The sequence below is a fragment of the Cucumis melo genome, chromosome 1 (assembly GCF_025177605.1).
Source record: "Cucumis melo cultivar AY chromosome 1, USDA_Cmelo_AY_1.0, whole genome shotgun sequence".
NCBI lineage: Eukaryota > Viridiplantae > Streptophyta > Magnoliopsida > Cucurbitales > Cucurbitaceae > Cucumis > Cucumis melo.
The window spans coordinates 1,625,742-1,648,454 of record NC_066857.1 but is presented as its reverse complement, the minus strand read 5'-3'; the positions used below and the strand labels follow the sequence as shown (position 1 = coordinate 1,648,454).

The following is a 22,713-nucleotide window of genomic DNA, read 5'->3' as shown; positions in this document are numbered from 1 at the left end:
CTAGTTATTTACGAAGAATTTTTATTCCCTACAAATATATTCTCTCAATCTTCATTTTCTTCTTTTCATTAAAAGAAAATGATGGAGATAGCTGTAGTCTCCCCTGATCCAACTTTAATGTGTATGTTTGTTTGGTAAGGTAAACCAAAGTCGTTGAAGCAATAACTTCGAGGCGGCCAAATCTCATTCACTTATAAGCAATTCCACCATATCCGCCCTTTTCCTCCCCACGTCATTTGGTTTAAATCAAACCAACTTTTGTTCATTCAGCATTCCCTCTCTTTTTTGCTCACTGCTCCATCAAGCAGCTGATTTTTATAAGTAACCAACCCAAAGGAACAGTTAAAAAGCAATAGAAATGGCTAACCAAATCCCCACCGTTCCTGATCTCTTCACTCCTTACAAAATGGGCAACTTTAATCTTTCTCACAGAATCGTATTGGCTCCATTGACAAGACAAAGATCCTACAACAATGTTCCCCAACAACATGCCATCTTGTATTACTCTCAGAGAACCACCAAAGGGGGTTTCTTAATAGCTGAGGCCACCGGTGTTTCTGACACTGCCCAAGGGTACCTAATTATTATCATTATCGTTTTAAGTGTAATTCAGTTAGAGTGTCATGAATCTGTTATCAAGGATTTCACTGACCTGTCAGTGAGTCAAAGTCTAGACGTGACACCTCTAGTGGGTTTTCGTTGAAAGGACCTAACCTCTTGTGTACGCATATTTATGTTATTTACGATTTTGGTCCTAGAGTATAAATGGGTGACTTCTAATCCTACTTTACAATTTGTATTATTTGTTTTTCTCTAATATGATCTGTCAACTTATAAGTGGATGCAGTTAACTCAATAGTCGGTGTTAGTGAACCACGTCAATTTTTCTATTAATGTCTCTGCTGTTTACTATACACGCTTTCTTTTGTTCGCGATTTGGTAACAACTTTCTACCTTTACTGTCTTCTTGTTAACCTCCAAGCTATCCTGATACACTGGGATATGGACAAAAGAACAAGTTGAAGCATGGAAGCCCATTGTGGATGCTGTTCATTGCAAAGGTGGAACGTTCTTTTGTCAGATATGGCATGCAGGCAGAGTTTCAAATCCAGGTGCCTTTTCTTTTAAGGTTCTTACTTCAATTTGCCCAAAATAAAATATCAATCTTTTCTTTATTTTAAGAAATAAGTTTCCATTTTGGCTATATGTATAGATTTTCAACCAAATGGACACCCTCCAATCTCATCGTCAGACAAGCCGCTGGCATCGCAAGTTCAGGCTGATGGAAATGATGTTGCACAATTTACACGTCCAAGACGTCTAAGGACAGATGAAATCCCTCAAATTGTCGACCATTTTAGGCTTGCTGCTAGGAATGCCATTGAAGCTGGTAAGTCCTGTTTTCTTTTACCTAATGGAAGTCCTGCTGTGATTGGATTTTAAGCTTCTTTTGTGATTACTGGTTAAGTCTAAAAATTCATCAAAAGCTACAAAAGAGAAAGTGGTACTCAGTGGCTTATTCTTTCTTTCTTTCTTTTTTTTCTTTTTTGTTTGGTGTGTTTGCCATCTACGGTTTATTTGTGCGAAGCACTGATATGCCAGTTGAATGAATGAATAATAAATTTACAGGTTTTGATGGAGTTGAAATCCATGGAGCTCATGGTTACCTTATTGATCAGTTCTTGAAAGATCAAGTGAACGACCGAACAGACCAATATGGAGGGTCTATCGAAAACCGTTGTAGATTTGCTCTAGAAGTAGTTGAAGCAGTTGTAAATGAGATAGGTGGAGACAGAGTTGGGATAAGACTATCGCCGTTTGCCAATTACATGGAGGCGGGAGATTCAGATCCTAAAGCTTTGGGACTGTACATGGCAGAAAATTTGAACAAATATGAAATTTTGTACTGCCACATGGTGGAGCCAAGGATGGAAACTGTCTTAGGGAAAGTTGAGAGTCCTCACAGCCTGTTACCAATGAGAAAGGCATTCAAGGGTACATTCATAGCTGCTGGAGGGTATGATAAGGAAGATGGAAACAGAGCCATTGCTGAGGATCGAGCGGATCTTATTGCTTATGGACGTTCGTTTTTGGCAAATCCAGACATGCCAAGGAGATTCAAGATAGATGCTCCTCTCAACCAGTACAATAGAGATACCTTTTATATATCAGATCCTACAATTGGTTACACGGATTATCCCTTTTTGGAGGAGTAGTAATTCTCATTTGGAGTGGCTTCGTTTAGCTATATGACGACATAAGTATTTGGTGTTCATGTACTTCGGTGATTATGTTCAATTCCAGATATACAACGTAATGTCATGGATTGTACAAGTCACCGACTTTCTGTCACGTTTTGTTCTGGTCCACTGGGTTGAATGGTTGAAGAAACGGTCAAGGAAATGGAGAGAATGTGATGCAGTTAAAAGAGTAAAGAAGAAGCATGTAAATTTGGTGTTTAACTTTTATTTTGATGTTTTCAAACAGAATATTTCACATATAAACAAATGCACAACACAAAATTTAATTTTTTTAATAAAAGTAACGTGTCTCCAACATGTCGTGTCCTACTTTTTCTTTTTTAAATTAGTGTATCGCCGTGTCGGTTTCCATTCTTCCTAGACTAGTAGTCTTCTGTTAAACAGTGTCACACTTGCTTCTTTCTTTACAAACATCCAAACATTTAACAATGCTTTTCAATGACTCATACTTCCGTTCTTTCTGAGTCTAAATGCCTATTCTCATTTATGCTTATTCTCATTTCTTGTATTCTTATTTGATGATTTTATGATCATTTTTCTTAAAATACTTACCCAATGCTTGGTGATGAAGATAATACTTCTCCGTAAACTCATTTCTTAACACCCATCTCCAAGAATTCTTCACGTTCAAAGTAATTATGCATAGAAAAAGTTATGATTTAGATTGTGAACATATTGCAAGTTTTGATAAATTTACCCTTTTTATTCGACTTAGTTGATCGTTTTCTTTTACTAACAAAAAACTTCTAAGAAATGGACCATTGGCATATTGAATATCATCATTTTTCTTTGAAACCAGGTATATAATTTTGCACAATTTCAGCCCATGATAACCTGGTTGCTTTATGGACACATTTTCAAATCCAATCTGCTAATTATTTTTTAAAGTTGAAGTTTCTATGCACACCAATAAGAGCCATGACTCGAACACACTTTTAGCCAAAGCCAAAATCCAACAATAATATATATATTTTTTTCCAAAGTGTAGTCTGTGTCGTTGCTGTCTCTATAAATATAGCTCATCAGTACAAGATTCAAATCCTCAATCTCCAAATTTGTTTTTGTGCTCAAATAAGAAAGAAAGAAAGCTTAACATATAACATTCCTTGATCCGCAAGTCATACGACTCTGTCAGTTCTTTTCTGCATCGCTTTCATCGTCAAAAGATTCGGTTTTATCAGAGGAGTACTCTTCTTGTTTCAGTTTGCTACCGGTAGTGGTTTGTTTCGAAAGCTGATCTCTGTACTCTCTAAGCTTTGCCTTCTTTGCATTCAAGACATTCAGAAACTGGAAGCAATGAAAAAGACATTTAAAGATTTCAAATAAGAAATAGGAGGTGCGTAGTGTAAAGACTCCAGGTCTCACCGGTGATAGTATAGATTGCAAATAACAATTACAAAGTAGCTAACCGGTCAATTCAAGGCGGGTACCTCTCCCTAAGAACCATGGCTCTATTACAAAATGCCAAAGATAAACCAACATCCAAAAGACAACCTACTAATAGACTTCTGCCATACACAAGCCTAACCAAAAAAGCAAAACAAACTAACCTCTAACCAACTAACGAGTGGCTTCATACTCATTTCCTTTCTAACCCCTTCTAATATAAGTAGTCACAATTGGAGGCCTAACAAATAGATGAAACATTCATTAAAGATTATGAGCTCACAGAGATTTGGGAATTTACTTTTATGCTCTCATTGATATTGCATTTTGATATGTACTGCATATAGAAGTTGATGCAAATATAAATTTAAGCTCTAACCAACATCCGTTCTGCAAAAATATTTATCACGAAGATATGAGTAGGCTCCCTCCAAATAGCGAAGGCGTGTTGGGTATCCTTTTTGTAACCCTCAAACCCTATCAGCCACACATGTGAAAGAGAGTGCAGTATCGATACAATTAACTTGTGTTTTGATCAGATGTGAAATAGGAGTCGGGCAAATCAGCAATCTTTGGCATTGTATCTCTCGCTCAAGTCTCAAGCAAATAAACCAGTTCAATCCCAGTCGTGTTGGGCTGGGAACATTGACATCGTCACTAAATCTATGAATATATCGAAGAAATTCCCCATAATGCATGTTATGATAGGGGTAGCAAGAAATAACTTTTCCATCCTATATTTCACTAAGGAATCAAAAATGGGAATTTCCAACGAGAAAATCGAAACAGAATACCCGATACCAATTTACCAACTTCTGGAGCCTACCGACCTTGATCAATGAAGCACAAACACATCTGACAAGTAGATTAATGCCAAAGGAAATATTTCCTGATTGCAGGATTGAATAAGTATTTATTTTTCCGATACTTTAGAGTCTGGGTTAATATAACTATGTTATAAAGAGAACACAATTATGTGAACAATAGTTTTTCTTACCACAAAGACATCATGTTACACTTTCAAATACGAGAAACAAAATTTTCTGCATTGATAAAATGAAAATGTACTTATTGCATCATGTTACACTTTTGAAGCTAAATGTAGCGTGATTTCTGAAGAAGAGTTAATTCAGAATGGTCTCAAACTGACCAAGATCACAAAGAAGAAAACAGATAGGGTGAAGTTCAAATCACAAGTATATGAAATTTTCCGTACCTTTGCATATATTGCAGTTTCAAACTCCACTTTTTCATCACAAATCTTCTCACTCTGAGCTAAACACTTCTCAGATTCTGCCTTCAGCCTCTCAACTGATTGAGTTTTTCTCACAACCTCTTCCTATTCATACAAAAAATAAAGCAGGCATAAGTTATAAGAAAAAGTTGACAACTGAACATCTTTAAGAAAAAACTCAAAGGCCATAGTGTGACAGAGAGGAAATCAGAATGACAAAATCAACATTTCAAATAAAGAATGACTTGGAGTTCATAGACTTTCAAATCAGACTCTTTTTAATAAATTAATGTACTTCGGAATTTACATGGTAACTAATGTTTCTGACACCATATCAAAACTTGGAAAAGATAAATAACTATCCACATGTTCAGTCAGCAATCAGATAATAGAAGCAAACAGAGGGCTGTGATCATTGTTTTACAAGTCATGTGCTAGAGCTATTCAACTTTAAAGTCCTTCGATGTAGAAAAACAAAGCTGGAACAAAAACTCCAATCCAATGGTCATGAAATAGGATAGGGGAAATTGTCAATCTTGTTAATCCATTCATGTAAATCACCAATAAGCAACTATTAATCATTGAAAAATATGCTCAAAAAATTAATGAGAAGTATGGCTAATAGCTGAATAGAAGTAACCTTGAGAAAATCTAAAACATTGTAAACACAACAAGGAGGCATAGTATTACGCTCAGCCTTATGTTTGCATCCATAAGAAAGTTCAATATTTCTGCTGTAGTTGTCTTATTATCAGACGCTGGTTGACACTTCCATCGCCATTCTAACTTCATCCCTTCTTTGTCAAATGTCCAAGAAAGCTGCATAAGAACCAGTACAAAGTGCCAATCAATATGTTCCAAAGTTAAAATGAAAACCCAAACTTTAATATTTAGATAACTGAATTCCTCTCCCAAATTCACAATATTCTTGTATCAAAACCACCAAGTTCACCCAAAGAGACTGTTGATTATAATCAAATTCTTAAATTTAAACTAGACTGAAAAATTTTAACCAAGCACAACCTGGTGAAATAGAGTATAGACAAACTACACATTTGACCCCTAAACTACAGAGAGTTGCCTACTTGGTATATGAGATACCGAAACCAACAAATTCACCCAAATAGATTGATGATTATAATTGAATTCCTAAATTTATAGTAGATTTAAAAATTTCAACCAAGCTTAACCTGATATAATAGTATACTAGACAAACTACACTTTTGGATCCTAAAATATGAGGTTAGTATCTATTTGGTCCATGAGATTTCACAATAAACACTTCAATCATGCATAAGAAGGGCATTGGCGAGCAATGGGAAGATTCACCATAGGAGGAAGCAACGTGGAAAAAGTATTTTTAGTCATAAAAATATATTATTAAATTAAACTATCTCCCCATATTAGAAAATGTTGTTTATAATTTAACCGCCAAATCATTTTAACGTTAGTTATTAATGGTCAAAGATGTTCAAGGGCCATGTCGATCCATTTCCTAAACATAAGGGTCTAAAGTGTCCTTTAGAAACCCCCAAATAGACACCAACCAAACTAAGCAACCAATTGTGTACTTTATTCTCGTATATGTTTAGTTGATCCTTTTGTTGCAAGTGCCTCAGCACACAGCACACATGTCACTTCACTTCATCTTAAAGGTACTCTCTTTTTAGTTTCCCATCTTAAAGAAATAAGAAAAGAACATCAAACTCTTTTAAGAATCTCTCAAAAATGTCTTTATTCTCCAATTTTATGCTTCATAAACAAAAGTTCTTCCCTTGTCTTAGGTATAAAATATTCTCCATATAAGCTTGTAGAGGTTGTTTTGAACCTGCATTTTTTTAAAATATTGTTTTTCAATACTCCATTACCACATTGCTGTTAACTCACTAGTTGACCTGGAAGCTAAAACTTTTCAGCCAGAATTCAGATTTCCATTCAATTTACTCTTTAACAACAATGAAGGCATTCAAAGAGGCGAAATCAAAACCAAATTGTGAGCCGATCGTCTATTTCCTAGTACCTATACAACGAACAATACCCAAAAAATCTTCTATTACCTCATCAGTATCGACTAAGGGAGCAAAAAAAAAAAAAAAAAAAGAAAGAAAGAAAAGAAAACGAAAGGGAGTAAGTACAAACCCTCTTGTACCCATTTCCAGCATCGGCAAAGCCATAGATCGAACCAGGCTGTTGAAACCCTAAATAGCGTTCGGCCAATGCCACATAGTCCGACGGTTTTTGGTCCCATTGTGCAGCGCGCAATCGAACCTCGTCCTCCGTCGCTGTCGCAGGCAAAATGGGGTAATAACAAAAAGAAAATACGAGAACAAACTCGAAAGAAGAGCGGAATAGAAGAGAAACTAAACAAAGTTAAATTGAGTGGAAGTTTAAGAAATGAAACCATGGCACGTCCAAGCGTGGAGGCCGTCGGTGATGGAGAGATCGAAACGGTGATGATTCCAAGTGCCTTTGACGAAGATGGAGCTTCTTTCGTCTGGCTGGGCGTTGGTTGGTACTTCAAGCTTCAGGCATGTGTGCCTGATTGCGTCCATGGAGCTGTTTTGACTTCGCCTTTCAAAATGGAGCTTCTCTGTCTCTTCCTATGGCGCGAGAAATTATTGTATATTTTTTAAGAAACCGTCCTCGTAAATCAACGACACTATTCAACACTATTATTAATTTATTTATTAACATATTTTATGTTAGAAAAATGGAAAATTGTCGAAGGAGAGAAAGTTTCACAAATATTTAAAAACTCTTAAAAATTGTAAAACTACTCTTTTCTAATGTTATATCATTTATAGTATGAATTGAAATTTTCATATCAACGGTTTGGAATAAGTTACTTTGAATCTAGATCTAATTAGAATTTATCCATACGGTTTGATAAAAGTTAGAATTTAATTAAAATTTATTCATTTGGTTTAATACGTAAATAGTCTTTTTAATAGGAAATGTTTAAAAGGACAAACTAAAGAGAATATATGTAAAGTTATATCAAACTTAAGTCACATAATTTATCTATCAAGATAAACTCATTTTTAACTTTATTTATCCAGACCACATAAACTTACTTTTAACTTTATCTATCCAGATAAACTCACTTTTAACTTTATCTATCCAAACCACATAGACGGTTTATGCAAACCATAGAGACAGTTTATGTAATATACTAATAATTAGGTTAAATTTTAATTTGTTTCTTATAATTTATAAGAATTTACATGGTTTGGATTACAAAATGAGGAAATAGTTTTCATAAACAAATGTTGGATCGTTTGTCGAACGCATATTCACTAAACTCAGATAAATTAGTGTTCACTAAACTCAGATAAATTTGTGAACATAAAACAGAATATGAATTGTGAACCAGATATCAAGTACCAATCACTGCTGTATTTAAACATGAGGTTCGTTGCGTTCATGATTAACACTCAGTGGAGATCAATTTCCAGCCGTTCATCTAAAACTACATAGGGATTTTCGATCTTATTTCTTCAAGAAAATTTAAAAGAATAGTATTGCAGCTACGAGCATCAATCTTTATGAACAAAACTACTAAGATGTGTCTGGATCAAATGTTGAGCACCTTCCACCAGCCTCCTTACCACTTCTCCCGCTGGTAGAATCTCCTTGATCAGTCCTACTCCTTGCCCTGCATACATTGCCATGCTCTCGATGTCACCTTTTGTCGTTGCATTTGGCACAGTACCCGCAAAGCGCCGTATATCTATGTCCTGTACCAAGAATGAAGGATGATTTAGATAAGAGCAGAACAGAATATACCCTCAACCTAAATATTTAATCTTTTAGTGGTCCAGCTTACATACTAATTGCAGAATTTGTTCTCAAGCATGTGGACTTGTTTAGGTAGAAAAGAGATGAAAGGAGGAGCTCACCAAGCCATTAATTGTTGAGCGCCCGATGACAGGCTGGTTGCTTTCATTTTCATTGGCAGGAAGTGACTTCCAATCATCGTAAAAGGGAGTCTGTAGAACACGCTGTGGCGCACCAGGCCATCTTGCGCGGCCGAAAATGTTTGTATAATCGGTTGCTTCCATTTCCACCAACTTCCTCTTGTATGTAGGGTGAGCATGGCTTTCTTCAGTAGCAACAAATCTGCAATATTCCATTTAACTCATATTATGATGATGCAAAAGAGCAATAGTTGCATTACCTAAAATTTATGAGATTTGTTTCGTTATAAGATTATACAATCGTTCCAATTACAATAATAATAAGAATAACGGCAACTTTTGGATTACACCAAAGAAAGACAGGTTTTCTGCCTCTGAACTATTTAATAGATGGATTATGATACGGCCACTCAACCTTAAACCTTCCTCCAACACCATTCTCATGGCTATATTTCCATGGTGTAGATGATCCAAAATTAGACATATATTTAAGAATACATGTCATGGACCAATAATGAAGTTTCTGAACTGGCATTATTATCATACTTATATATTGACTCTCAGCCAAACCTGACCGAAAAGTGTGAACATTCTACTTTAATGCTGGAAATTGTTTCAAATTGAGCGATATTTTGTAGCATGGATCTACCAGGTTTTTGCAATAAGTTCTCTAAGTTGTGACTGATAACAGTTGAGGTTTTCTAACCTAGTTCCAAGGCAGACACCACGAGCGCCAAGGGCCAAGGCAGCAACATAACCTCGGGAATCTGAAATACTGCCAGCCGCAATTACAGGTATATCTTCATTCCCAACAATTTCAACTACCCTTGGTAAGATGGAAATCAAACCTTCCTGTAAAGAACCAAGTCAACTTTCTGTAGTCGATTTCAATTTTTTCTGATAATGAAAAAAGATATAGATTTGAGATAAGTTACGATATAGTTGGAATACAAATGTGAAGAAAGATGAAGAATGTGACTAATGAAGCATGAACCAAAGTAATATCCACCGACTGGAAGCAGCAAATAAAAAACCAGCAGTTTGAAATTTAAAGAAGAAAACTAGGCATTACTTAAAACATATACGCATGGATGATTAATGTCAAAAAGGAAGAATGCTCAAATACTTATATGATAAAGATCGATTTCTTAAATTCTGCTTCTCTCCAAAGGTGATTTTCAAACTGAATACATGCATCTAACATAAACATTGTGTCAACGAAACCAATGTTGAATATTCTTCAAAAGGTGAACCTGGAGCAGGGTAAGTATGTGGGTACCTGAACTAAGACAACAGCCTCTTAATGAATTGAGAAACAGATGTTTGATGAATTAGCTTTCTAATCTAAGTCAAATTATCTTCCTTGTTAATTTCTTTCCTTTCTAGTAACTTAGAGAATGTTTTACTAAGGAGAAGAACCGGAAAAAAACATAGCCTCCAAATGATTAAGAGGATGGGAAAAAACCTATAATGGAAGAAGTCTGGAAAGTTGGAAACAAACACAATGGGATCATGAATTAATGAAATTAACGGGAAGAAGAAGATCTATACTTGACCAATAACATGCCCTCCTGCTTCCCGACCTTGCACAATTATTGCATCAACGCCAGCATCAACTGCTTTACTCGCTTCTTCAACACTCCCAACCTGCAAAAGTATTTTTTAAGTTGCAACATGCCACAATATGAGTAGAAGACCAATAACATCCCTAGAACAGAATAATGAAGCCTGAAGTGATAGACTAGAAAACAAGATAAGCACATGATTTCAGACTATACTTCCAAGTTCCACGTCCATGCACAAAATTTTTCCAATAAACAAAATGTTTTTATAGAAATTAAGCCACCACAACCATGCATAAAAAGTTTAATGATGAGATTAACCTATCAGACTTGATTTGATCCTTGGGAAATGCATTGTTAACATGCTTTGCAAGAGAACACTCACTTGTGGAATAATTTTCACCCCAGCAGAATGAACTTGATCCACAAGATCCTTCGAACATTCTCCCCAGTAAACTTGCACAACAGCTACTTTCTCATCTAATATGGCCTTCAGATTTTGCTCGTGAGGAAATGCTAAAATGACACCTATTCCAAATGGTTTATCCGTTAACGCTCGGGTCTTCCTTATCAATTCTCGTACATAATCAGGTGACTCCTGGGACACATACAAATTTTTAAGCATCACCTATTAATCCTAAACAATAATTTTAATTATATCCATACTTCCGCACTTGTGAGTACAACAAATGAAAATCAATATTAATTAGATAGAAATGAGTAAGTTAAATCACAAATTTACATAAAAGGTTGTGGTACATTTAATTATATCCATAATTTTAATAAAATTCTTTCCATTCATATCATATACAAACTGTTCATATCAGATTGACAGGATCAATGCTCCAACTCTTCATTAACATTATCAATTCCCCCGACTAAGTACCCAGTTAAACCCAACACTCCTCCATAATTCCATAACCAATCATCACCAAAATCGTCCGAATTCCTACAAAACCATGCAACAAGCAGTTGCAAAAACTAAAACGCCAAACATTCAAATCGATCAAGAATAAAATGTTTTAAAATCCGAATACGTACGATCGAACAATCAATCAACAAAAGAAGAAACTCCGTATCGACTCACGTATCGCACATCAGAGATACTTCTCCACAACACATTAAATTCATTTCCAAGATGGGTAAAGGAATAAAAAAAGAAAGAAAGAAAGAATAAAGAGTAAAAGTACCCAATCGGGGGCTCGGAGAAGACCAAGTCCACCGGCATTGGCAACGGCAGCAACGAGTTCGGGACCGGAGATATCAGGTCCAAGCGGAGCCTGAACTATGCCATATTGAAAACCAAGTAATCCCCCAAAACTCATCTGAATCTGTGTGTTGAGTGGGCAATAATGGGTTGGTAGAGAGAAGAGTGAAGAATTTGAATATATGGGAAGGAAGGGAAGTAGCAGTGGAAGCCATGGGAGGCGGCTTTGAAGATTACGTGAGAGCTGCCCGATTCAACGCGTAAGCAGTTACGCTGCATACTTCACTATAGTCTGTCGAGTATTACGAAACGACGACGTAGTGGAGGGAGGACGTGTACAATTTTTCCTTTTATTGTTTTGGACTTTCCTTGTTGGTTTGAATAATGGTTTTTGTTATTATCATGTCCTCCATTATTTTTAGTGGGAAATAAAAAAGTTAAATAAATAAAGACCAATGTGTTGTGAATCAATGAATATGAATCATTGTTTGTGAGTTAGGTGGAGATTTGTTTTAAATAAAGAACTTTATGTTGATTTTGATTTTGTTTAACTAATATTAGTTGGGTTGATTTCTCTCCGTTATAATTGAATATTAGATTATCTTAGATGACTAAACTGCTTAAAATATTTATAAAATATAATAAAATCTCATATTCATATTACTTTTGCGTTTCTCTTTTCCTCTTTGTCTCCGCTCGTAAAGTTTATGTCATTGACCGACCCTTGCATTTGCTTGAGAGCATTCATTTAAAATATTAAGGTTATAAGATAGGAGACTTTTTCTCCTAAAAAGTGATGATAATTTTAATATTAAGGTGGTATCTATTTTGGATTCTATTTCATTATATTTGTTGTTATTTACTACTATATAATCATAATGAAATATGGGGCTCGTTGACAAATTTGTAATCAAAAAACAAGCAATTTAATTGTTAGCTTAAAGTAATCAATCGAATTGTATTTGAATATTATATGATACCTACCACGAGATATTGTTATTGCCAAACAGTAACGATAAAAAGACAATGATACCAAACAATGTAAAGTAAACAACCTCAGCATAATTAATTTAAATTTGTAAAATGTTTAAGTAATAATGATAAAAGAAAAAAAAATTGAGATCCATTATAATTGATCCATCAATGAAATTTCATTATGATTACACTAATGTTGATTATGGATCGGTAAACGAAGCCTAAGTATTTAAAAAATTTCCAAAACAGATATTCTAAAAGCATGTCACACTTATCGATTGTAGGACAGAGTACAAATTTTGTCCTCAATGCTCTTAAAGTTGATAGCAAAATTAGTAGTGATAGTTCAAATTATTACCTCTCAAAAAGACTTTTATTATTACTATTATAAAAACCTGAGTAGTAACGTTACATAAAGTTATTTTCACCACATCTCTACTGCATTTTATGTTTCACACAACACCCTTTTAAGCCTTTCGGCTCAACATACCAATGGCAGGTGTTATACAACCCAAAGTGTGTAATACTCCAAACGCGTTTTAGCTTTTATACATCAACCCAAAACAACAAATCGAAGCACGTTGTGGGTACAGAAGATGAATTACCAGGGAGTCAGACCGATGCCAAAGCCTGTCCTGCTACGAGTCTTCTTCTTCTCAACCGCTCGGCGATGATGAAGGCAAGCTCTAGAGACTGAGAAGCATTGAGTCTGGGGTCGCAGTGAGTATGGTACCGTGAGCTCAGATCATTATAAGTTATAGTTCGTGAGCCTCCAACGCATTCGGTTACATTCTGCCCTGTCATCTCCAAATGAACTCCTCCAGGGTAGCTTCCCTCTTGATCGTGTACATCGAAGAATGCTCTCACCTCAGCCTGTTACCAATGAATTGATAAATACAACAATAATTAGTGAGATAAGTGAAAAGAAGTACAACTCCAATGATATCAGACTAAACGTTTAGTCAAGTCTAAAGTTGAGTAAAACTCAACTAAATGCATAAAAAGATTTGTTCTAAATAAGGATTTAAAGCGTAATTCATGATATTTAGGCTAAAAACCAAGCAGCCAATCAAATTAAGGAAGAATGATCAATGCATTGATAAATAATTCCAGAAGATTGTTGTGCAAGTCCTCCCCAAAATTTTTATTCATGTAACAAGTTGATAGTACTGTCAACAGAAAACTATTTATAAACCTGGACAAGAAGGCAAGAAACAAACAATCAAACATTTTAATTGGAAAGAGAGACCATACCCTAATAGCATCAAATGAACGTGTTTTTAGTCCACAGGGGGCTTTGATTGTATTCCCGTGCATGGGATCGCTGACCCATGTGACGATTTGACCAGCTCGCCGTACTTCCCTGATTAAATGTGGAAGTTTCACTCTCATGTTTTCAGCTCCCATTCTTACTATCACTACAATTCTTCCAGGCTTGTTCCTGGGATTTAGAATGTCAATAAGCTTGACCAATTCCTTTGGATCCATCTTATCACTTGCCTGTATCAAAATGCTATAATTTATCAGTTGCAAATTTCTACTACATTCACCAGTGGAACAATTCAAGAACCATTATAAATCACTTTAGAGAAAAATAATATGTAGAAGTGTTTAGCGGGACAAAGAACGAAACACTCCACAAGTAAACGTAGTAAAAGGTCATCAAGCAAAAATTGATAAATGAAAATATATATATACAAAATCATCCACAAATTTGAGCTCCAAATAATAAAGTCAATTTATTGTAATAAAGCTTTAAAACATTTTTCAATTATATTTGTAAATTGTGAATTGGTTCTAATATGGTAGTTCCAATCGGAATATTAAGATCATACTCCATGGAATGCTGCAATAGTGCAATGACACCAAAGTTCAGTTTTGAGACAAAATGGGAAAGGGAAGGATGATAGTAAAAAAATGATGGAATTAAACATCACCATCTAAATTTTAGATAGAGGTACCTTAATGCCAAGAGGATTAGCAACACCTCTCAAAAACTCAACATGTGCACCATCAAGTTGTCTAGTTCGTTCTCCAACCCAAAGCATGTGAGCCGAGCAGTCATAGTAAAGCCCAGAAGTGGAATCCTCCCTAGTAAGTGCTTGCTCGTAAGGGAGGAGCAAACACTCATGAGATGTCCAGAACTCAGTCGAGGTCATGATAGGGTGATCCACAGTGAGTCCAGAAGCAGCCATGAATCCAAGGGCCTCATCAACTCTATGGGCTAGTTCTCGGTATCTGTTGACACAAGTGCAACCAAAATATGTAACCAAACTATGGAACTACAACCAATAAGGTATCAAAATGAATGGCTGATTGGTTACTTTATCGACATGGTTGACAGGTATTTATTGTGAAGTCTATAAGGAAATGATGTGCTATAAACGTTACACGGCTGACTATAATGGAACCAAATGCCAATACAAATGGTACATAGAAAAATAAAGTACTCAAGAGTCAAACCTATCACCCTGCTCACTATGCTCGGTGAAATCAAGATTCCATTGCGTAACTCTCTGCATTGCAGCATAACCTCCCGTGGCAAAGGCCCTCAAGAGGTTCAATGTTGCCACTGACTGGCAGTAGGCTCTATTCATTCGATCTGGGTCTGGAATCCTAGATTGCTTATCAAACGAATCACCATTTATATTGTCTCCTCTGTAGCTTGGGAGTTTCACTCCATCCTTCTCCTCGTACGGGTCTGATCTTGGCTTTGCAAACTGACCTGCCATTCTTCCTACCTACATCATACACAAGTCCTATTACACAACCGTCAAATGTAATCCAGATAAGATACCCTGGAATAACCTAGGAATAACCCAGGAATGTATGAGAGTAATATCTCAAACTTATATCATTTGGTTACAAAGGGTATGTAGCTAGATTTTCGAATTCACGTTCAACTGTTATCGTTTTGGCTAGCTAAAATAATTTTTTGAGTACATGCCCCTTCCTAGCAGAGACAACATACACTCGATCATTCTGAAAAAGACTTATCAAAATAAATCTAAACCATCGCACAATGAAAAATAACAATAACAAAACATAAAATCAAAGCTCAGAAACAGTAATCAACCTTAATAACCGGCATTTGACCACCAAACATAAGAACAACACTCATCTGCAGCAGAACACGGAAAGTATCACGAATGTTATTGGCATTAAACTCCTTAAAGCTCTCAGCACAATCCCCACCTTGGAGAAGAAAAGCCTTCCCCACAGCCGCCTGCGCCAGCCGGTCCTCCAAGGACCTAGCTTCTCCGGCAAAGACGATCGGCGGAAAAGATTCAAGTGTCCTGAGGACAGATTCAAGCGCCGCCTGATCGGGATATTCGGGAAGTTGCAGAGCCCTCATCGACTTCCAGCTATCGAGGGTCCATTTCGTCGGGACCTGGATAGATGATTTGGACGACCTTGATGGGTCGGCAGCATGAATGGCGGAGATGGGTTTTGAGGATCGGGCGGAAGGGGAAAGACGGCGGTGGTGGGGGGTTTTGGAGGTGATCGGAAAAAGGGGATGGGGGAGAGATTTTGGGAGAGGGGTAGTGGTTGGGAGCGCCATTTTTTGATGTTTGGAGGGAAACAGAGTGAAAGGGGATGATGGTGATGGTGGTGATGAAGATTGAGGGAATCCCAAATGAAAAAAAGGAAGATTTCGACGGACTTTGGTTATTGTTTACTTCAGTTATTCGAAATCAAAGATTCGAATGCAGCCACCAGAGGGTCAAATCCGCAGGAATGTAACTTTTTGTCACATTTTTTGTTTTCTGTTTTTTCCAAAATAAGAATATTATTCTTTTGGGGAAAAAGGTTTTTCTTCGCTTTATAAAATCAATTTTCAAACCATCTTTCTAATTCTTGGAATTTCACTTTATTTTGCTAATGGATATGTTTAACATGTTTTTTCTATTTCTTTTAGTATTAAAAATAGCACGTTTGATTTGGATTTACATGTTTGTAAAAAGGTGCTTTTCTTTTAATATTTTTATTTCTATCTTTTAAAAAACGATCTAAAAGAAAAATACTTGTGTGTTTGGTTACATCCGTTTTTTTAAAAGTGTTTTATATACAAGTTTGTTTGGTTTTTTATATACTTAAAAGTGTTTTTGTTAATGTCAAATTACTATTAAATACAAAGAAGTGGTAGTTTCAAAATTGCATTTAAAAATGTTTCCATTTGATGAGTTATTTTTTTTTTGTTTTTCTAGTATATGATTGATTAAGATGGTCGTCAAGTTAGTCGTTAGAAATGGTTGAAAGTCGATAACCACAAGTGGTAGTCGAAATTGATCACTAGAGATAGCCATTGGAATGTGGTGTCAAATACGATTTCCTTAATTGGTCATCAAATGTAGTCTTTATCATACGTGGAGTGCTAGAGGTCGTCAAGAGCATATTGTTGGCAATGAATATTGTCAAAGTAAGGTGGAAATACTCGTTGACTATAGTTATCGTCACATTTCGTCGTTGATGACAATTGATGATGGAGGCACTAGAAATGTTAGAGGAAGGGTAAGAGAGAAATAGATAAAGATTCATACTAAATGTACATATTTCAACGGTGAACACCGATGAAATTAATAGAGTTTTGTTATTTAATATTAGTTTGTAAATATAGTAGACCAAACAAATTCAACTCTACTCGAGTTGGTGGGTCAAACACAGCCACACATAATGAAAAACTTGTCGAAGGTTCTAACAATGGAATAAGATTTATATTTTACCCATTCATCACTACTATTGTTACTTAAAATGGTAGCGATAATGGTAAAACCGTGTCAAACCAAGAGGAAACATAAAGTTGAAGAAGATAAGACACAACTAAAATCGTCCCACTTTAATTAATCCATCCTCTGCTTCAACAAGCAGCTTCACTCTGCAGTTTCATCTTCAGCTATGTGATGCCAATGGCCTCCATAGTCTGCATACCCACCCAACTCGGCGCCCTAAAGAACAAACTCAACGACCACCTCTCCTTCACCACCATTACTCCAAGGCAAGTACCACTTCACAATGGCAACTACATCTTCTTTCAAAACCTTATCGTTTAGCCCCATTTATCTTCTTGACTCTTCTACTATCACAGCTTTCATCTGGGTCGTTTAAATTCATCGAGTTTGTCGACTGATGCTCATAAATTTGCCTGCGGGAGTCGTAGAACGCAATTGGGGTTGTGCAGAAATGTCCGTTTTAGAGGTTTGTTATCGGAATGTAAAGCGATGGAGGTTGATTCGATGCCCCAAGAGAATGGGGAAGAGGATGTTGGTATGGGGACTCTGATTTGGAGGGCAATTAAGTTACCAATTTATTCAGTTGCCTTGGTTCCTTTAATGGTGGGTGTTCATTACACTGTAAAGCAGCTAGATGTTTGGTCATTTTATATCATTCTTTTGAGAAATGTAGTGTTTGACTTTAATTAGTTATGATAAACTTGATTGCTCTTGAGCTTTCTTTTTGTTCTTTATTATGAAAAAGGAGTGTAAAGCCTTTGTTAGATTATCACTTTTTTAAGTCCCCATGGTTTGTGGTCGTTTCAAGTTAGTTTCCAATTTCCCATTTAGTACCCTGAATCGGTAAAGTTTATTTATTGGTTATCAGATGTTTTCCGTTTTCTTATGTGACGTGATTTTGAAGTGGTTGATAGAAGACAGGCGTTATAAAGAGACATGACATGTTATGTAAGAAATTGTTATGATCTAGTAACAATAAGGAGTTTCGGAAGGTGTAACTAAACCATAAACACTAAATTGAATCTTTTAAAACCATAGGAGGGAATCAGGGAGTCACTAAAATGGTAATTTAACAAAAAGGATATGTGATTCTGTTTGTTTACAAGTCAATTCTTATATTAATGCAGTGTTTTTTACTCTCTCTTACCAATTAGTTGAGCTTTGATCTTGTGATGTTCAATTTTTTAGGTATTAAATCAGCCATCTCTTAGGAATATAAACTAACTGCATGAAGATGCTTATTCTGGTTGAATGTGGATGCTATGTATTCAAACTTTTCTTTTCGGTTACAAACAGGTAGGCAGTGCAGCTGCTTATTTTCAGTCTGGCAACTTCTCTTCTCGGCTTTTTGCTGTAATCCTGGCTTCCTCAGTTCTTATCATCAGTTGGCTTAATTTAAGGTGAAGAAGTATTCCTCATACGGCCGACATGTTTGTGTTCACACTCAACCAAAATCTTTGGCAGCTGAATGGTTGCATATACAATTGTTCCTTGGTAAACTCTACTGAGAAACAATATAAATTGTGTTCCCGGAAGTATTAACTTTGGGAAATCTTTTCTATAGCCATATTGCTTAGTATAGACTATAGAGATTCGAATTTTGGAAGAAAAAAAAACATCTTTGAGTTTCCATTTGTGTATATGTTATGCAGCCCCATCAAAGTGAATCTAAGAATGCTTATATCATTTGTTTCTTTTAAAAAGTAAAATAAAAGAGAACCTTTTGGTTGATGTCAATCCTTAAATCTCAAGAGTCTAAAATTCTGCAAGCAAGTTGGGACAGCCCAAGGAAATAATTAGATGTTGGATTTACTTTGTGGTTGGTTATCACGAGATTATCTGACAAGGAAAAGAGTTTCTTTTATGTGATATAAATTGCTCCACAAGAAAGTTCGCTTGGAATTCTTTAAATCTTCGCAATATGCAAGCTTAAAACAGTGTTGGGTTGTTGAATTTTGCTCTCTAAATTTCCCAGCTGTGCCTTGCTTCCAGATCTCTATACCATTTTGAGGGAAGTGTTTTGTAGTCTTCAATTCTCACATGAATGATTTCTCAACATCACGATCCATGGAGGGTTAGGTGGCTCATTTCATTGTATCATGAAATTCTGGAAAAAAGCGTATGAAGCTCTTTCTACCATTTGAAACTAATGAATTAAAATGATTCTTTTGCAGTAACGACGCTTATGACTTCAGTACAGGAGCTGATAAGAACAAAAAGGAGTCGGTTGTAAAACTTGTTGGCAGGTAAAGTTCACACTAATTTATTTTCTAAGGCCTCCTCGATTTTCTTAATCTTGTTTCATTTTCTTTATTATAAAAAATTTGCTGACTTCTTGCTTGTGTTAAATTTATGGTGGAATAAGCCCTACAGGAACACTTGTTGCTGCCTACACTTTTCTTGCTCTTGGCTTCATGGGATTGACATGGGCTTCTTTGGAGGCTGGGAACCTGCGTTCAATATTATTTTTAGCCTTTTCAATTGTTTGTGGCTACATATATCAGGTAACATCTCAATTTAATACTCTGCATAAGACTGTGCTACCATGGCATCATATAGGTTGTGAAGTACACAGCTGAAAAGGGTTAACTAAAAATTTGGTTTTGTTAGATAATTAAACTAATTTTCTGTGAAGTATAGTGTAAGGGAACTCAATATTTGTTGCAACTTCTACAATCCAAAGAGTGTTTTATTTTTATGTGTGCACTTGATGGCATCGAGAGCTTAGAATTATTTTGAGATAGAGAATAGTCTAAATCTTGTCAAGGCTTAGCATTCAAAGCCCAGTTTAGATTTCAAGCATTATATGACCTTTAAAGTCAGAGGAAGAGATGAAGATAACAAAAGGTAGAATAATGTGAGATCAGTATAGGAGAATAACAACCCATTCATATTTTCTGATTTACTGAGAGTTGGGAATAGCAAACTATTCATGTTGATCTGCTGACAATTGATCTTTTGCAGTGTCCACCATTCCGGTTAAGTTACCAAGGATTAGGAGAGCCCTTGTGCTTTGCTGCTTTTGGTCCATTTGCTACAACAGCGTTTTACTTATTACAGAGTAACGCAAGGTTGCTTCAATCATTTAGTTAGGATTTGTAGTTGTTTTGTCTGGTTTGCATATTGATTCACTGGTCCACAGGGCGATGAGATATCTTCCCATATCCAATACAATTCTTTCTGCTTCTATCCTTGTGGGGACGACAACGACTTTAATTCTCTTCTGCAGCCATTTCCATCAGGTATTTGTACCTCAAGAAAAAAGAAAAAAAAAAAAAAAGACAAAACAGAAAAACAAACATGCACATTCTTGATTCGCCTCATGGTTTATTTTAGTGATCATTTAATTGACTCCGACATTGTCGTGCATAGGTTGAGGGAGATAGAGCTGTAGGAAAAATGTCTCCTTTGGTAATGAACCCACGCAGCTTCAGTTTTTAAAAATTATTAGGTGGAGACACTTTAGTGTTACATGTATCTTTGTTAATATATTGTGCAGGTGAGGCTTGGTACAGAAAGAGGTTCCAAGGTGGTGAAGGTTGCAGTAATTATGCTCTATGTGCTTCTGTTTGCCCTAGGTTTAAGCAAGAATCTTCCATTTACTTGCATTGTAAGTCCATTCTTAAAACAAACGGCTTCCTTTTTAAACTGAATAAAGTTTACTAATCTTTCATTTTTTTTTTTTTTTTTGCTATTTTTCATTGTAGTTATTTTGTGGTCTTACTGTTCCTGTGGGCAAGCTGGTAGTTAGCTTTGTTGAAGAAAACCACAAGGTGATTGGCTTACGATTTACGTCCCGTTTGATATCAATTTCTTTTTTAGCATTCCGTTTTTAACATTTATGCTTGTTTACTCTTAATTACTTTATTATGGTTTCACCTATCTTAAAATAATACTTGAATTACCGATCAAATTCTAAAAAATATCAAACCTTTGTTTTCAAAACTTACGTAGAAAGTGGATAACAAGAAATTAAAACTTATAAGGTTAGTTTCTAAAAATTTAAAACCAAATAATTAACAAACAATAACATATTTTTCAGATCTTAAATTCAGCAACTAAATGGTTAAGTCTTTAGGTATACTAGTGATTAGACCAAAGAAGATTTCTCTTTGTTCTTAAGAGAGTAGTGATCTACCAAATGGAAGTGCTAGCAATATCATTTCTAAATGAAGATGGTTATGAGATCATAAAAATGTGAAATTAGTAAGAATATACTTCGCCATGATTGTTATATCAAACTAGATTACTGATTCTCTTTCAAATTTGCAGGATAAACAGAAAATTTTCATGGCCAAGTATTTCTGTGTGAGGTTACATGCCATATTTGGACTTGCGTTGGCTGCTGGTTTTGTTGTAGCTAGATTGATCTCTACAATTAATACATCAAGAATAATTTCACTTTAAGCTTAAGCTCGGTTGTAACAATAATGTCTTGAGCTTCTTTTGAGATGTTCTAGTGAATTTGCACAACACATCACATTCCGGGGGCACCCCAGAACAGCTCGTGTTAGCGATCTCATTCGTTGTTGCGAGAATCTGGTCCATTGAAGGTTGGACTCTTAAGGAAAGAATGATGTTATCAAGAATAGCTCGTGCTAGAGCACAATGACACATTCCTTGGCTTTGCAAAGCACTTCAAGGGGACTATTTAGAGTAAGCTGAGAGTTTTTCTGGGTTTCTTGATATTTAACATGTAGTATTTACTTGTAAACAACAATAGTCAAAAGAAAAAGTAGCTTTACAAGGTTCCAAACAAGTTATAATAATGCTGGGAAAAAATCTCACTCTACTCTACCATGTCAGCAGAAAAGTATAATTTGAGAAATTGACGTTTGAAAACTTCAAAATTGGGAGAAAAAAGAAAAGACATGAATTACTTACAATTCACAAGAACTCTCTTGCCTAGTGCTTCGTCTTTCGTTCAAAGCTTAGTGTAATCCAAATTACATTATATTGATCCCTCCATCAAATTTTGCAAGATTCGTAGAGTGACCATTTGCTATACTTTCTAACGTACATTTTCCTAGTTTTGTTTTTGATTTCATTAAAAGAGTATTATATCAAATAGAGATAATTTGTCTTTCAATTATATACCATTGATCTTCGTATTATTTAGCCAACATGAAACTTTAGTCTCGTTTCCATCAAATATAATGGTCACCACCCCGTAACAAATTTCATAATAATTGAAATTTGTAACAATTTCTTATGCAAAAAAGATTGTAACAATTCAATTTATGTCTTCTATACTTTTAGAGAATATTATCTTATCTTTTATTTATTTACTTATATAAAAGATTGTCGTGTACACCGATTTATTCATTAATATATAAAATTCACAGGTAGTATAACTAAAATGTAGCGTAGAGACGTAAACCTATTATTGGGTTTAAGCATTGTTGATCAATATTTTTAAGGCTTTTGTTGAAGCTCATTGC

At 35.5% G+C, this 22,713-nt stretch overlaps 4 protein-coding genes and 1 pseudogene across 4 annotated transcripts; 2 read left to right on the top strand and 3 right to left on the bottom strand.

Annotated features, from left to right (window-relative positions):
- The first annotated feature begins 291 nt into the window (after positions 1 to 291).
- LOC103495408 (putative 12-oxophytodienoate reductase 11) lies at positions 292 to 2,718 on the top strand (annotated as a pseudogene).
- Positions 2,719 to 3,194: 476 nt separating this feature from the next.
- Positions 3,195 to 7,537, bottom strand: LOC103495407 (DNA repair protein XRCC4). The gene is made up of 5 exons (XM_008456953.3): positions 7,283 to 7,537; positions 7,021 to 7,163; positions 5,572 to 5,700; positions 4,864 to 4,986; positions 3,195 to 3,548 (listed from the first exon to the last, which is right to left on the bottom strand). The coding sequence occupies exons 1-5, from the start codon at positions 7,431 to 7,433 to the stop codon at positions 3,393 to 3,395; spliced, it is 702 nt and encodes a 233-aa protein (XP_008455175.2). The 5' UTR covers positions 7,434 to 7,537; the 3' UTR covers positions 3,195 to 3,392.
- A 720-nt stretch (positions 7,538 to 8,257) lies between these two features.
- On the bottom strand, positions 8,258 to 11,835 carry LOC103495406 (uncharacterized). Its single transcript, XM_008456951.3, has 6 exons — positions 11,551 to 11,835; positions 10,746 to 10,958; positions 10,350 to 10,445; positions 9,505 to 9,650; positions 8,781 to 9,000; positions 8,258 to 8,618 (listed from the first exon to the last, which is right to left on the bottom strand). The coding sequence occupies exons 1-6, from the start codon at positions 11,683 to 11,685 to the stop codon at positions 8,418 to 8,420; spliced, it is 1,011 nt and encodes a 336-aa protein (XP_008455173.1). The 5' UTR covers positions 11,686 to 11,835; the 3' UTR covers positions 8,258 to 8,417.
- Positions 11,836 to 12,893: 1,058 nt separating this feature from the next.
- LOC103495405 (phospho-2-dehydro-3-deoxyheptonate aldolase 2, chloroplastic-like) lies at positions 12,894 to 16,335 on the bottom strand. Its single transcript, XM_008456950.3, has 5 exons — positions 15,619 to 16,335; positions 15,006 to 15,283; positions 14,504 to 14,780; positions 13,797 to 14,042; positions 12,894 to 13,415 (listed from the first exon to the last, which is right to left on the bottom strand). The coding sequence occupies exons 1-5, from the start codon at positions 16,102 to 16,104 to the stop codon at positions 13,155 to 13,157; spliced, it is 1,548 nt and encodes a 515-aa protein (XP_008455172.2). The 5' UTR covers positions 16,105 to 16,335; the 3' UTR covers positions 12,894 to 13,154.
- A 982-nt stretch (positions 16,336 to 17,317) lies between these two features.
- On the top strand, positions 17,318 to 22,041 carry LOC103495404 (2-carboxy-1,4-naphthoquinone phytyltransferase, chloroplastic). Its single transcript, XM_008456948.3, has 11 exons — positions 17,318 to 17,538; positions 17,629 to 17,875; positions 18,569 to 18,672; positions 19,447 to 19,518; positions 19,638 to 19,776; positions 20,237 to 20,343; positions 20,415 to 20,514; positions 20,645 to 20,683; positions 20,772 to 20,882; positions 20,980 to 21,045; positions 21,545 to 22,041. The coding sequence occupies exons 1-11, from the start codon at positions 17,444 to 17,446 to the stop codon at positions 21,677 to 21,679; spliced, it is 1,215 nt and encodes a 404-aa protein (XP_008455170.2). The 5' UTR covers positions 17,318 to 17,443; the 3' UTR covers positions 21,680 to 22,041.
- The last annotated feature ends 672 nt before the right edge of the window (positions 22,042 to 22,713 follow it).

Bases quoted from the DNA above. Each gene is read 5' to 3' on its own strand.
- LOC103495405 (XM_008456950.3), bottom strand. From the start codon at position 16,104: ATGGCGCTCCCAACCACTACCCCTCTCCCAAAATCTCTCCCCCATCCC. The intron at 15,284-15,618 runs GTTGATTACTGT...TGTATGATGTAG, and splicing joins GTCAAATGCCGGTTATTAAG to GTAGGAAGAATGGCAGGTCA. The intron at 14,043-14,503 runs GTACCTCTATCT...ATTTTGATACAG, and splicing joins CTAATCCTCTTGGCATTAAG to GCAAGTGATAAGATGGATCC.
- LOC103495407 (XM_008456953.3), bottom strand. From the start codon at position 7,433: ATGGACGCAATCAGGCACACATGCCTGAAGCTTGAAGTACCAACCAAC. The intron at 5,701-7,020 runs GTTTGTACTTAC...GTTCTTATGCAG, and splicing joins CTGGAAATGGGTACAAGAGG to CTTTCTTGGACATTTGACAA. The intron at 3,549-4,863 runs GTACGGAAAATT...CATTGCTTCCAG, and splicing joins AAACTGCAATATATGCAAAG to TTTCTGAATGTCTTGAATGC.
- LOC103495406 (XM_008456951.3), bottom strand. From the start codon at position 11,685: ATGAGTTTTGGGGGATTACTTGGTTTTCAATATGGCATAGTTCAGGCT. The intron at 10,446-10,745 runs GTGAGTGTTCTC...ATACTTTTGCAG, and splicing joins GGGTGAAAATTATTCCACAA to GTTGGGAGTGTTGAAGAAGC. The intron at 9,651-10,349 runs GTATAGATCTTC...GGTTCTTTACAG, and splicing joins GAGGGCATGTTATTGGTCAA to GAAGGTTTGATTTCCATCTT.
- LOC103495404 (XM_008456948.3), top strand. From the start codon at position 17,444: ATGCCAATGGCCTCCATAGTCTGCATACCCACCCAACTCGGCGCCCTA. The intron at 20,515-20,644 runs GTATTTGTACCT...TGTCGTGCATAG, and splicing joins TCTGCAGCCATTTCCATCAG to GTTGAGGGAGATAGAGCTGT. The intron at 20,684-20,771 runs GTAATGAACCCA...TATATTGTGCAG, and splicing joins TAGGAAAAATGTCTCCTTTG to GTGAGGCTTGGTACAGAAAG.